The sequence below is a fragment of the Sorex araneus genome, chromosome 1 (genome assembly GCF_027595985.1).
Source record: "Sorex araneus isolate mSorAra2 chromosome 1, mSorAra2.pri, whole genome shotgun sequence".
Lineage (NCBI taxonomy): Eukaryota > Metazoa > Chordata > Mammalia > Eulipotyphla > Soricidae > Sorex > Sorex araneus.
Genome location: NC_073302.1, coordinates 334,235,349 through 334,250,542, shown reverse-complemented (window position 1 = coordinate 334,250,542; position 15,194 = coordinate 334,235,349). Strand labels below are relative to the sequence as shown.

Genomic DNA, 15,194 nt, shown 5'->3' with positions numbered 1-15,194 from the left:
TATGTCCATACAAAATGATTAATATTATGAATGCTTATATGTGAGTTGGACAATGAGAAGAGAAACACACCCATGGGATTCTGCCCTTGGGTGGGTTATCATGCTGAAAGAGAACCTGTCCTAGAAGAAGCATCCCCTGAGGGAAAGAACTTTACCCCTATTGATTGTGACCACACTTGTGTGTAAGCCCCAACCCCTCATGCTGGGGGATTTAACTAGGCTGTAAGAGTGGGCTGGGGGTGTGCCAGATCCCAAGAAGCCAGATCGAGATCCAGATCCAGATCAAGAAGGAGAATGAAGTAGCATGGGGGAGGAAGAAGCAGGAGGAGAATCAGAGGAGAATGGAGATGGGAATGGAATAAACTGCAATTGAGACCAACCAGCCTGGCTCCTGTTCCTTCCTTCACCTCCCTGCCCATTGTCATCGGCCTCCCCGGGGTGGGGGAAGTGGCATGAGACTACCGAATGCAGGCGGCAGAGTGACAGAGTGCCGCTGCCCTGTGCCCCTTTTTTGTGATTACACACTCCAGCAATAGAAATCCCCCAGTTTTATTCCTTTTCAATATTGTTCTGGCTATCCTAGTTCCTATGAATTTCCACAGAGACTTAGAAGCAGCTTAACTAAGTCTACAAAACTTTTCTGCTGAGATCTTAATTTAGTTTGTTAAAGCTATAGATTAACTCGAGAAATGACAGCTTAGTTTAATTGAATATTCCAATTCACGAGCATGGTAATTTTCCTCATTTTTATCTTCCTTAAAATAAGGCTTCTGAATATCACCTATGTCTGTATAAAACATGGTAGGATAGAGTTGGAGGTCAGAAGTAAATACTTCTAAAATAAAAAAAGTAAATTATTTTTCTTTGGAGAGTTCTCTAATAGCTCATGGCCTCAAGGTTTGAAATTCAATTATGTTGCCAGTGATCAGAAAATAGACCTAGCAACTTTTTCAGTCATATTCACTTTCTTCAGTTTATACACAATAAAAAATACATTTATTTTGAAATTTTTGTTTATTTACTTAGTTTTGGGGCTACATCTGGAAATACTCAGGGTCTACCCTTAGCTCTGTGCTTGGTGATCACTCCTGGCTATGCTCAGGGGACCATGCCTTGCTGGGCATTGAACTTGGGCCTCCTGCATGCATAACATGCCCTTGGTCCTTTAAGTTATCTCTCAAGACCCAAAGCCAATACATTTTAAATGTGCATGTAGATGACCCGTGACAAAATACCAGTTAGCCACTCCCCAAACAATCACAACAGAATATACTTCCACATCCGTCCATATACTTATTAGCCACTCTCCAGTCATGACAGCATACACTTCTATGTGCCCTATATACCCTTCAGCCATTTCCCAGTTACAACAGAATACACTCCCACTTCCCTGAGAAACCCCCTCAGTCTCTTGCTGCTCTCCCCTGTCTAGGCAAGCACTGATCTCTCCCACTCCAGACTGTCTTTGCCTGCAACCATACAGCATGCCATCCTTTGCACCTGCTTTCTTTTGTTCGGCATTTTGATGACTATGCTATGCTTATGCTTCTACACATAGTATAATTTACTTTTTGCTAAGTAGTTTTCCATTGTGTGAATATGACACAACTTGATTATTCACTCATCTGTTAATGAGCAGTTGACAGTAGGTTTGAGCTATTAAGAATAAATAATTTACAAATATATTCACAGATATATTTCCACTTCCCTTGGATAAGTACCTCAGAGTGGAATTAGTCTGCCATACAGTAAATGTACACTTACCTTTATTGAGAAACTACCATACTAATTTCTAAAGTGGTTGTATTGTGTTACATTTTACCATGGATCTGTGAGAATTCCAATTACCCCACTTTTTAAAAGTCAACATTTGGAATTGCAACTCCTTTAATTTTTAGCCACTCTTTCAGGTGTGAAGTGCTACCTGTATTTCCCCAAAGACCAATATTTTTCCAGTGGAATTGCATAATTAACTTCTAGTTATCTCACTGTTCTGCACATCACAACTTATCAAGAAAAAGCTGAATCAGAAAAGTAGTAAAATACTAAGACAAGAACTAGGTTCATATCTCAGTGTGTACTTGCATTTATCGCCATCCCATTAGCAGTAACAATAATTCTGAGTCTCAAAACCCACACAAGTATGTTAGTGATTCAGAAGGAAAAATGCCCATCCTTACCTGTTATTTTCCTTCGCATCCATGGACACACGAAGAGCCACACAAAAATGGCAAACAGTAGCGCTACTCCAAAGGAGATGAGAGCTATAGCCCACACGGGAAGCACCAGGCCCAGCACTGAGAACAAAGATGGCAGCAGCGTTAGCCTCAGTCTACTTAGAGTGACATACTTCCTGTTCTCCAAACCTGAAACTCATCAATGGGATTTTATATTTAATAAAACTGTTAACCCCCAAATGTACTATTCATACTGGGAGAGAAATCTGTGTGTTTTAGATATACTGTACCTTGTGGATATGTGGTGGAAATGATGAGGAAGGTAATTATTAAACTTTTACCAGTTTGGCATAGATAACATACAAAATTGGAAAGACAAGCATTTACATGTAATTCTCATACCTAAACTCTTGAGAGCTCCTGGTGGCTGGGAAAGGAGTTCTCTACCCTGTATGGGGCAGTCAGTCCATTTCCTTAGGGAATGGAAGGCTGGTCCTAGTCCAGCTAAATGCTGCCTTTTTTGGTTCATCAGTAGCTGCATCCCTGCGTTCAATGGACATAACACTGACCTCATACATATACCATTTGTAAAAATAGCTGAGAAATTAATTATTTTTAAAGGACATTGCTCTCCAAACTGAATCCTTTTTGGAAGTGTCAACTCACGGAATTATGACCCAGAAACCTTTTCATTAAAATCTTCTATGCACATAAAGTAATGATCACATTAGTCAACAAGGGTACCCATGTAGCCTGATGTTTGCTTACCATAGTACAGTGTCTAGAATGCATGACTGAGTTTTGTGCATCTTTAGTGAAAATGGTAGGCATTTCACACTCATTCGCATGTGTAAAACTTAAATACACAGGCTTGCACAGGTACACAAGATATATGTATAAAAATTTTTATCATAATATTCTATGTAATAGTAAGAATTTGCATGATAACATATATGCATTGTTTTGGAAATGATCTAGTTTATGTTTAAAACAGATGGGAGCCAGAGAGACAGTACAGTGGTTAAGGCACTTGCCTTGCATGTCAGTGACCCAGGTTTACTCCCTTGCACTCCATATGTCCCCATTCCCATAAGTCTTGCCAGTAATGATTCGGCGTACAGAACCAGGAGTAAGCCCAGAGTACTGCCAGTGTGGTCCCAAAACAAAAATAAAGAAAGAAGAGAATAGGGGCCAGAGAGAGAATACAACAGGGTGCTTGCCTTGCACGTGGCTGATCTGAATTTGATCCCCTGCACCTCATGTGGTCTCCTGAGCTGGGAGTGATCCCTGAGCAAGCTAGGGGGCATCCCTGAGCACATCTGGGTGCGCCCCTGTGCCCAATAAAAATTTTAAAAAATCCACACTTAAGGGCCTATCTTTTGGGGGTGAGGGGGTTGGGACACTGCCAAATGGTGCTGTCAGGTAGTCAGGGACTCCTCTCAGTGATTCTTGGCCCACTGGGCCTACAGTTCAGTAGTTGGGTCCCAGGCTACAGAGCTGCTTAGGGGGGCCATGAGGCCAAGAGACCATGTGGTGCTAAGGCTCAAACAGGGGTCAGCCACTGCAAGGCATACTGTAACTCTTGTACCATCTTTCTGTCTACCCCCTAACTTCATATCTTTTTAATTTTTTTTTTGGTCACACCTGGTGATGCTCAGGGGTTACTCCTGGTTCTGCACTCAGGACTTATTCCTGGGGGTGCTCAGGGGACCACATGGGATACAGGGAGTCGAACTAGGCTCAGCTGCGCGCAAGGCAAATGCCCTAGCCACTGTACTGTTGTTGATCCAGCCCCTAGATTCATACCTTAAGCACAAAATTTAGAATGTTCTACAAAGACACAATAGCTACTTCTGTGGAAAGATGAGAAATTGGAGGGGGCTTTCACTTCTTATTACATACACTTTTATACTTACCTTATTACTACTTTTTGGCACTACTACCAATATTACTGTTTTATACTTAAATGTGCTGCCCTCAGTGCCCACCACCAGAGAGACAAGATCACTCCACATATTCTAAAGTCTGTTCCCTCTACTTTTATTTTTAAAATACATAATAAGCATGTCACTTTCATAAGTAATTAAGAGTTTTAAAATTGTTAAAGAAGTGAACTTTTAAAACCTTCATTCTTTGGGGTTGGGGTGATAGTACAGTGGGTAGGGTGCTGCCTTCGCACTTTTCCTGGCACCCCAGATAGTCCTGAGCCAGCCAGGAGTCAGCCCTGAGCAGAGCTGGGTGTGGCCCCAAATGAAACAATACCCCCCAATAAAAAACCCAAAACAACTCCCACAGCCCCAAACCCCATCTTTATTCTTGGTCTTCAAATATATATTTCATGTAAGGTCACTTAGGGGCTAGAATGTTCCCTGCACTGTGCTCCAACACTCCTGATCACATGAGAAAGCTGTGAACTTGGGCAGCGCAGGGCTGGGCAGAAGGTGGGTGAGGGAGCTGGCAGGTATGCAGGCAGCCAGACTGCTGCTTTCTCTGCCAGTGCAAGCTTGGAGCTGCTTGTGAAACGGACCAGGCTGACCTTGGTGGGCAGTGGCCATGAGCCCTGGCTCCCTGACTTCTGTATTAGATCTGTGTCAGTCCCTAATATGTGTGATAAACCATTCCAAAGTGGTTTCTTGCCAAACGGACTGGAAACTGTTACTTATCAACATCAAACTGAGCAACTAATATGGGCACAAGTCACTGCTAGTGCCTGAAAGCATTTGGGATTTGAAGAGGTTTCCTCTGTGGTTCCTGGGGCAGCTGATAAAACTGCTGATGGGGCTATTTCTAGCTTCACTGTGTGAACCTGATCTAAGAGAGGTTTCTGGATCCTGCTAGTAGACAATTTGGGAAGAGTGCGCGCGTGCGCGTGCCTGTGTGTGTGTGTGTGTGTGTGTGTGTGTGTGTGTGTGTAAATGAAAGAACACTTTTGCTCTCACATCCGATTTTCTTTCATTCATGCTAGACAAAGCCCACAAGAAAGGCTGAGTAAGGTGGCTTTATGGTCACCAAATCCACACTCCCCACGTGGGATTCCAGAGGGCATTAGGACCTTATTAGAAAGGGAGGAATAAGGTTGGTGACAAAACTTTGGGTCCTTTACTCAGACAATGAGCCACTGTATCACATTCCCTTTACAATTTTACCACCACAATGGTCTTTGCAATTGCTGGGCCTGAGAATCTGAAGTTACAGTCTGAACTCCTCACCAGTAAAACTCTCTGGGCGGAAGGCGCGCCGGGAACACCTCCCCTCCCAGGACCACCTACAGGCTACGTCACTAAAGAGAGTCCTACCTCCTGGTAGAGGGGTCTTAGAGGGTGGCTCTCACCGCGTGGCTGCTGCCGCTGCCGCCATTTTCGCTCAGAAAAATGGGGTGGACATGGCTTCTCGGCTGGCCTCACGTTCCGGGGAAAGGGCAACTCAGAGAAGTGATCACCAACTACATTGTAGTTGAAGGCCATGTGGGGGAAGGGAATTGCGGGCTGAATGAGGGCTAGAGACTGAGCACAGCGGCCACTCAACACCTTTATTGCAAACCACAAGAGCTAATTAGAGAGAGAGAACAGAAGGGAATGCCCTGCCACAGTGGCAGGGTGGGGTGGGGGGGAGATGGGATTGGGGAGGGTGGGAGGGACGCCGGGTTTACGGGTGGTGGAGAATGGGCACTGGTGAAGGGATGGGTTCCCGAACTTTGTATGAGGGAAGTATAAGCACAAAAGTGTATAAATCTGTAACTGTACCCTCACGGTGATTCTCTATTTAAAAATAAATAAATTATTAAAAAAAAAATCCTAGATATATATGGTTAGTTAGTTGAAACTTAAATAATTCCTAAAAAGATTTAGGAAGTATTTTATTTTAATTTATTATAAAATAATATATAATTTTTTAAGGAATTAGTAACTAGTGTGATATAGAAACTTTGAAATCATTCACAAGATTATAAGCAGAAACTGAAAGAAGATCCCAAATTAATTCAATAAAAAGACTGTTTTGTTTGGAAAAAAAAAAAAAGAAAAATGGGGTGGAGAGGGAAAAAAATCCCTCCCCGGGCTGCACGAGGTTGTAGTTCAGTTCACAGTCAAAATGCATGGCTGCAAGAATCTGCTCTGGTGCCAAAATGGGTTAGGAGACTTCAGGAACGGCTGTGACACTTTATACCACACACTCTACCCATACTCCAAGAGTACCGAACCACATTTGATGGGGCTTAAAGTAGGAGGTAACCAACCTTAGAGTGAAATATTATATTATTTCAGTTTTGCTTTGGGGCAGGGTTGGGATTCAGGATGGAAACACCTGAAATACGGTGGTGGGAAGGTGTAATGGTTGGTGGTGGGATTGGTGTTTGAATATTAAATGTAATCAAATTTTGTGAACTACTTTATAAAATAAAAAAAAATTAAAAAAAAAGAAAGCCAAGAAATAGGCTTTCTTTTTTTACATTTAATAATCTGGGATTGGTGTTTGAATATTAAATGTAATCAAATTTTGTGAACTACTTTATAAAATAAAAAAATTACAAAAAAAAGCTGAGATATAGGGAGGTAGTTATTGACAATGCTGAAGAAAGATAAAAGAATGGAATGGGGATAGAATTTGATCCTATAAAATTATTCTAGAAATTTGTAATCTAAAACACAAGATTTTACTCTTAAAGCCTGTGTGCAAGAAATGCATACGGACAGTTATTAATAGTATACTTCTCTAACTTGTACAAATATTTAAAGTAAAGTTTCATCAATAATTTCATACAAAACCTTCAAATATAGAAGCACTGGAATCAATGTAAATTCAAGGACAAAGATTGTTTCTTCTGAAAATTTAAGGCTGACTTGCGACAGAGTTTTCAATAAAAATACTTTGCATTTAGTTCTTTTTCTATGAAAATGTCAAATTGTTTTCAGGAGCTACCGCATAGCAGGGCAGTAAAGCAGGGTGCGGTTCATTGTTCTGTGGACAGGCAAAGTAGGACACGGCTTGAATTGCTCCACTTTCCTTGGCCAAAAGAGGCTGCCAGGACCGAAGGCCGGGGGCTCAGCTCCCAGCCCTCCAGCCCAGTTCTCAGTGGCTTTGCATCTCAAGCTTGAAAACTTTTTGTTTAAAAAAAAAAAAAAGAACTTCTGGCTTATAGCAAAGCCAAGTGATGATTATATTCCGAAAGTAATTTTTGCTTCTTGCAAATTGTGTTTAGGACAAATATACAAAGCAACAACAAAAGAACCCCCTTTGGCCCCCAAACCCTTTCTACTACAGTTCAGTGTATGCCAGACCTGGTATTCCAGGCTGCACAGCACTTCATGTTTTGGGAGAAGTGTGGGGGTGAACACAGTATGGACCTCTTTATCTTGGCTTGGACTTTCTTTTCTATCATAAAAGTTGTCTGTGACTGGACTCTCTGCTGAGGCATAAAAACTGAGGGATGCTTGGTTTGGGAATATGAGTGGAGCGTTTCCACCCTCTAGCTCCATTCCTCGTTCTATGGTGTGTTATGCTTTGCCCATAAACTGAAGTACCATCACAAGTACTCAAGCCTTTAAGATCAATGTTCTGAACGCTGTAGAGGTGCCAAAATTGACTCAGAGGAGTCAGAGAGATAGAGCAGTAAGTAGGCGCTAGCCTTGCACACAGCCAAAATAGGTTCGATTCCCAGCACAACAGATGTTCCAGAGCACCACCAGAGCACCATCTGAGTACAGAGCAAGCAGCAAGCCCTGAACGAACTGGATATCACCCAAAAACCAAGACGCGGAATAAAACAATAACCAAAATAGATGCATATACAATGTTAAAAATCATGCAAAGATAGTTTTTCATTTCCAGTACTGAAATACACATCATATAATTAAATGTGTCTAATAAAATCTGAGAAAAACTGCCTTAGGGAAAATTAATAGTAATTTCCCACATTTGGGAAGCAGGTATTTTGCAACTGTAATATGACACGTCACTTAGTAGAAAAGCCATCTTTTAAACAGAAAGGGATTTTTTTTTTTGTTTTTGTCAGATAGAGCCAAAAACTCAATCTTATTTCAGAGGAGGCATTCACAAGAACGAAGGCACACAGCTAACATATCTGCTGATTCCAGCTGCCTCACAGGAAAGGGCATATAGATTCAGACTCTGGCTGCTGGTGGTTTTCACAGGAGGTATCAAGAGGAATCCTTTTCCCCAAAAATACACAAAGCAACATTTAATTAGAATGTTTCCTATTTATTCACCAACACTAAAATGTGTACAAATAGGAAGACTGTCATATTTCTCTCCACCCATTCAAAATGTAAAGACCTTCATTCTCTTAGAAAAGAACAAAAGCTGGCAGAGATATCTTTGGACACTGCACCAGGCTGAGTCTCATCCGGGGCATTCCAGAGGAAGGCAGGTGGGCCCTCCACCCACCCGAACAGAGCCCTGGCAGCTGAGAACCGCCAGAACCCAATCGCTGCCATGCTCAATGTCAGACTCCAAAAGCTCAGATGAGCCTCATCCATGAATGAATCTGCTGAAAAACTCAGGTATGCAGTTTTCGTGACTGAAATCTCCAGGCTCTCATGGAGTCGGGGAAGAGCTACTTCCTCTCAGCTTCTTGTTCTTCCGGGAGCCTGGTGGTCATATCCACTAACTGCCTCTGGCGCCATATAAGCTCATATAAGCTCTACACTATTGATTGTACCAGGAGTAGCACACCACATTGGATGGGGTGTAAAGTAGAAGGTAATCGATCTCAATCAAAAAATATATATATTAGCACACAATTCTCAACTTGTAACTACATGTTAGTAATCTCTTCTACAAGGGCTTAATGGCTCCAGGGTGAGATACAACAATCTTCTCAAACTATCTTCTTCTTCTTCTTTTTTTTTTTTTGCTTTGTGGGTCACACCTGGCGGCACACGGGGTTTACTCCTGGCTCTGCACTCAGGAATTACTCCTGGCAGTGCTCAGGGGACCATGTGGGATGCCGGGAATCGAACCTGGGTTGGACGCATGCAAGGCAAATGCCCTCCCTGCTGTGCTATCACTCCAGCCCCTTCATACACTATCTTCTAATGAAACCTTTTCTGATCATTTTTAGCAGATTATTCAAACATGCAATACAAAATAAATTATTTAGGGCCTGCTATTGGGGCAGGCTTGTGTGGTGGTTGGGAAAATTCAAAATAATGGTGGTGGGAAAGTGTAATGGTGTTGGAGACTGGTTTAGAATATTGAATGTAATAAATTATTGTGAACAACTTTATAAAAATAAAATTAAATTTAAGAAAAAGAAAATAAGAAAAGCCATTAAAAGGAGAAATTCTCTGGCTGCAGCAATAGTACAGTGGGTAGGGCATTTTTATTAAATGAGGTTTGATCTCTGGCATCCCATATGGTTCCCTGAGCTCTTCAAGGCACATTGAATGCAGAGCCAGGACTAAGATCTGAGCACTGCTTGGTGTGTGATCCCAAGCCCTCCTCCCCCACCCCTAAAAGGGGAGACATTCTGTAAGGAAATCACCATTGGCTTCAGTATCTGCAGGAAATGAAGGTTGGCTTCTATCAGTGGGCTAACTAGTTTAACACCCAGTTGAGAGCCGAGGATTACACCACAGGCCATGTCAGAACTGCACCGCCACCCCCAATCCCAGGCTCCCAGATTCTGCGGGTTTAATTCTGCCAAGGCCACATAGCTCTGCAAAGGGCAGCACCAGGACTTTAATTACCTTTCTTCTCTTTTTTAAACGTGGATGTCTGGACCTGGACATCTGTAGCCTTTATGCCCCACTTATCTCTTGGATATTTAAAACAAAGGAATGCATTCACTTGTCTTTTTACTCCTCTGTGAGGAATACTTCTTACTGCTAACTAGCACTAAATAAATCAAATTAATTGGACAGGATACACCTTGTCTGCTTGATTTAAGCTTCCTGGAATGCTTACCTGGTGCTCCTGTGTACATGATGGAAAAGACATTTATTGCTATTGTAGCAGCGTAGAACACTGGAAGTGCCCGGAGGCCATTGGGAACAGGATCCTCCTACAGGAGTGGGACAAAGCAGAAGGTCAGAGTCAAGGGACATCTGCAGCTGACACAGACCAAAAAAACACCTTTCCAAAGCCAGGCATGGCCAAAATGGCCTCGGTGTCCTGTTGTGCTGTCTGCATCTGATCTGCAGAGGCAGGACCGGCTTGGCTGGACTCCCACACAGACGCTAACTCAAAGAGCTGCTGTTGTGCCCTGAAGACACGTCAAAGCACGAGAGTCACATGAACTGATGTCAGACTTAGAAACAGAGAAGAACTGTTAGGTCAGGGCAGCTCCTGGGGGCCCGAGCCCAGCCTGGAGTATGCTTTAAAACCTGTAGGTTTACTTTACTAGCAAAGGCCAGGTTGGCACTAAAAATCTACTTTCAGAAAGTATTTAAGACTAAACTCTCAGAGAATTCCTCAGAGTACCAAATGACTGAAATGCCAATTATGCATGGGATCTGATACTCTGCAGCAATGCATTTTAGCCCTATTAAAATAGTAGAGAGATATATCTCCAATATGCCATGATTTTTAGAACCTTTTCATATGGTTTAGTACTGAACCTACAATTAAAAGTTAAAAGAAAAAGAGCACTGTGAAGTCCTTGTCTTATAAAAATATTTAGTTACAGAAATTTTAGACCTTTTGCAACAAACCGAATACTTTTAGGAGTGTGCACATGCATTCTGCTGAATAACACCAGAGTATTGGAAATTAAGAGTTTTAAGCAGATAGCAAAGAATTCTGAAGTGAAAATATGAGCTGGGAACTCCTCAATGCAGCTCTGGCATACAAACGTTGCTAAAACAATAAGAAAACAGGACTATTTCCTAATCCCCATGCAAGACAGGGAAAATCAAGCTGAAAGAGGGCCCACGGAAGCAAGGATCAGCAAAGACCATTTCAGAGAGTTTCTTATCATCATGCAGGCATGTCTGGGAACCAAGTGTAAGAGTGGCACAAACTACTATGAAGAGATTCGAGCTGACAGCAGGGAAGCAGGAGGCCGGGGCAGAGCAGGGGACATGATTCCCGTAAGGCTGTCAGGACATAGGAAGAGAGGCATGGGCACGGAAGAGATGCCAGCTGGGACACGGGCATGCACCAAGAAAGTTTGTACAAGGGACTTGGTCCCATGTCGAGAAAGCACAGAGGTGTGGAAATATATAGAGTATATTGGGTGGGAGAGAAGAGGCTTCCTAGTAAGTGCCACGTGGAGCAGGAGCAGGAGCTTACCAAGCCGGCTCAGGTTACCACACAGGCAAGAGAGGGTAAGCTATCGAAGACACAAACATTACTAGTATGGCTGGGCCTGGGAGCAGTGGAACACTAAGTAGTAAGACATGACGCTGGTGATTTTGCACTAGACTAAGAGAAAGTCCTTCGAGAAATGACTAGCACTGCTGCTGTCATTTCATGCTTGTGATCGCCACGCCCCTGCAGTGCTTGGTGCCACTCTGCCTACCCGCAAGTGCCAGTCGGCCGTGCTCTCACTCTAGCCCTACTGCTGTACTCTAAAGTCAGATTTGACTTAAGGAGGAAAAGATAGTCTCAATATGCAAAGTATAAACTACAGCACAATGAGTCGTGTCATGTCTGATGGCTTATACAATACTACAACAACATCCTCCTGAAGGCCAAATAAAAATTACAATCGTTTATTCCCCCTAGAATACTGGTTTCAGTAAGTTTTCATTTTAATTTGCTTGCTTTTTCCATTAAAAAAAAACAGAAAATATCTGGGTAAGGAAAGTCTCCTGCTACTTTTAGTGATAGTCAATCAATATTTTAATACCTTCTCATTCTACTCTGCTTGACATTCAGAAAATAATTACCACTGGTTTTTGAGGTTTGAGGGAAAATCTAAGGACTGCTGACTAATGGATGCCAGAGGGTGGTAAGACACACCAGTGACAATGCTGACTTCAGGGAAGCCTGGGCCTGGCACCTTGGCTCTCAGACTATTTCTATAATCAAGTCTGGTCCTGACTCTGAGCTGCTTGGCCTTAACAATATAAAACTGCCATTATTCTGCTCACTTATCTCACTATAAATTTCAATAAAATAGAATGAAAATTAGTTCTGAAACTTAATTTTTTAAAGGTTCACTTACCTTTTTTAAAATGAAAATTCTGATCAGTACAAACAGCACGCCAGACATGAAACCAGACAATAGCGGAGATATAAACCAAGACGCAACTGAGTAATTAAAAAAAATGAAATGAACGTTAAATCCCAGATTATTAAGTCATGTTTATATAATATAACACTTAAATATAATACAACAGTATAAACATTCTGAAATTACTTACCTGAGTGCCGAGTCTAGCAAGTTCCCCTACACGTCAGACCGGGCCTTCTCCAGACAAACAGAGGCATGGCCCTAGCACTCTCCCTGCACAGCCAGCCTTGCACCCCTTGCCCTGCTCCAGCACAGGTCCTGAACACAGATTCCTGCATCCCATGGAACCCCTCTGTCTGCTAGCCGCAATTCCTGGTGTCTGAGCAGTGTGCACTACAGGAAAGGTAGGGAACTTTCTGGTGTTCGGTTTGTTTGTTCACTAGTTTTTTGTACTAAGACAGTCCTCAGACTTTTGTCTTGGTACCTTTTTTTTTTTTTGCTTTTTGGGTCACACCTGGCGATACACAGGGGTCACTCCTGGCTCTACACTCAGGAATTACCCCTGGCAGTACTCAGGGGACCATATGGGATGCTGGGAATTGAACCCGGGTCGGCCGCATGCAAGGCAAATGCCCTACCTACCACTCTAGCCCCATTATCTTGGTACTTTTAAAATATTCTTTAGTAAATTTATTAGGTTGTGTGTATGTGTATTTGTGTGTGTGTGCGTGTTATTTTTTAGTAAATTTATTAGGTTGTGTGTATGTGTGTGTGTGTGCGTGTTATTTTTTAGTAAATTTATTAGGTTGTGTGTATGTGTGTGTGTGTGCGTGTTATTCTTTAGTAAATTTATTAGGTTGTGTGTATGTGTATGTGGGCTCTGTGTGTGTGTGTGTGTGTGTGTGTGTGTGTGTGTGTGTGTGTCCCAAAAAGTACTCTAGCTGCACTAGCCTGGCTATGAGGGTCAATGCTTAGACTTGGTGGTATGTAGACCAGGACATACTGTGCAGTGCTTGCTGAGCCATGCAGTGCCAGGAATGAAACTCAGGGACTTCCACACACTAGGTATGTGCTCTGGCCTTTGCATTATCTTTCTGACCTCTTCACCCACAAAGGGCCAAGCTCTGGTATGGCCATTCAGAAGCTCGCTGTTGCAGGGGCTGAGGTTCCATGCTGTGCCAGGCATCAAATTCAGGACCTCCCACATACTACCACTTCTATCTACCAGACTACCTCTCTGGCCCCTCACCTCAACACTTTTTTTTTTTTTAATCATCTAGTACAGCAGTTCCAAACTCCAGCTACACAATGAAACCATCTTCTGCAGTTTTCAAAACCAGCTATGGTCTGGTGTCAATCCTAGAATTCTGATACCAAAGGTTAAGACTGGAGTTCTAGAGTTGAGACTGATTGTTCTAAAAGCTGGATACCAAAGGCAAATCTCCTGGTCATCTGTGTTCCTGCTTTGGGGGTCAGAGAGCGCAATTATGCAGAGCTCTGAGGTTGCTGGGCTTCGGAAGTCAGGCAAATCCCCACCATGAGGACTCACCCAGGCCCTGGGGGGAGGGGGCCTCTTCCACATTCGGTGGGCTGGTTCTTAAGAGGTAGATGGGTTTTATTTTAACAAAAAGCAGCACCAGGCAGTAGGCTGTAAGACCTTTCCAGAGCCTGGTGGCAGGCATAAGATGCCAACAGGGCCAGGTGCTTCCTCTCAGGAGAGTCAGTCCTGACAAATGACTCACCTGAAGGCTTCTAAGAACTGTGAACTCAACAGCTAGAAACTGAAGGGATTCTCCTCTGGACCTCACTTTCCTCTGATATACCAACCAACTTCAATCAGAGGACTTCTCTTCTGCTTGGGGACAGCAGATAGCTGTTCATATTAAAAGTTGGATGACAGGGGCCAGAGCAACAGTATAGCTAGTTGGACTCTAGGCTTGCACAAAGCCGACCTGGATTTGATTTCTGCCATCTCATATGGTTCCCTGAGCACCACCAACACTAATTCTTGAGCATCGAAAGGGACGGGCCAAAACCCAAGAAGATAAAAGTTGAATTACAACACAACATTTGAAAAGGTACCTGGAGTTAAAACAACTCTCTAAGACATAGTAGTGCATGATCTTCATTAACAGATTTTTAAGGGACAATATTCACTGTATCACTGTCATCCCATTGCTCATTGATTTGCTGGAGTGGGCACCAGTAACGTCTCCATTGTGAGACTTGTTGTTACTGTTTTTGGCATATCAAATATGCCATGGGTAGCTTGCCAGGCTCTGCAGTGTGGGCAAGATAGTCTCGGTAGCTTGCCGGGCTCTCCGAGAGGGGCAGAGGAATCGAACCCGGGTCAGCCGCATGCAAGGCGAATGCCCTACCCACTGCGCTATCACTCCAGCCCAAGGAAGAATATAATTCATATAAATCTTTAAAACTTTGATATATTAAGGAAGGATACTGTCATAGTTTTAAATACAATTTTCCTTAGAAATGCAAGTTTTCCCCTTTTATAGGTAAAAGAAAAGAGCAATTACCAATCTTGACAAGTTCCATCCACTGCACACCTTTGGTGCCAATGGCAACAAGTGAGAATCCAATGGTGGAACCGACGATGCAGTGAGTTCCTGAGATTGGAAGTCTCAGGAAGGATGCAATCAGCTGCCAAACAGCTGAGCCTAAAGGTTAAAAGATGGAGAAAGAAAGAAAAAGTCATATACAGAATATCTTAAGTACCCACCATAGGAAGAAATCTAAATTACTGATCTCCGTAACAATACTGACCTGTGTATACTATTACCAAACACTAAAGTCCTGATAAAAATCAGTCAGTTTTTTTTTACTCAACTGAACATTCTTCAATACTGAAGGAGTAACAATAATTT

General features: G+C 42.7%; 1 protein-coding gene across 6 annotated transcripts in view; it reads right to left on the bottom strand.

The window, feature by feature from the left end:
- Positions 1-15,194, bottom strand: part of SLC20A2 (solute carrier family 20 member 2) — a 113,140-nt gene that overhangs the window by 37,063 nt on the left and 60,883 nt on the right. For all 6 annotated transcript variants that reach the window (XM_055138218.1, XM_055138284.1, XM_055138479.1 and 3 more), the window contains 4 exons: positions 14,847-14,987; positions 12,304-12,389; positions 10,101-10,197; positions 2,181-2,297 (listed from right to left, as the gene is read on the bottom strand). In XM_055138218.1, the coding sequence (XP_054994193.1) occupies positions 2,181-2,297; positions 10,101-10,197; positions 12,304-12,389; positions 14,847-14,987 (441 nt within the window). The remainder of the gene's footprint in view (positions 1-2,180; positions 2,298-10,100; positions 10,198-12,303; positions 12,390-14,846; positions 14,988-15,194) is intronic.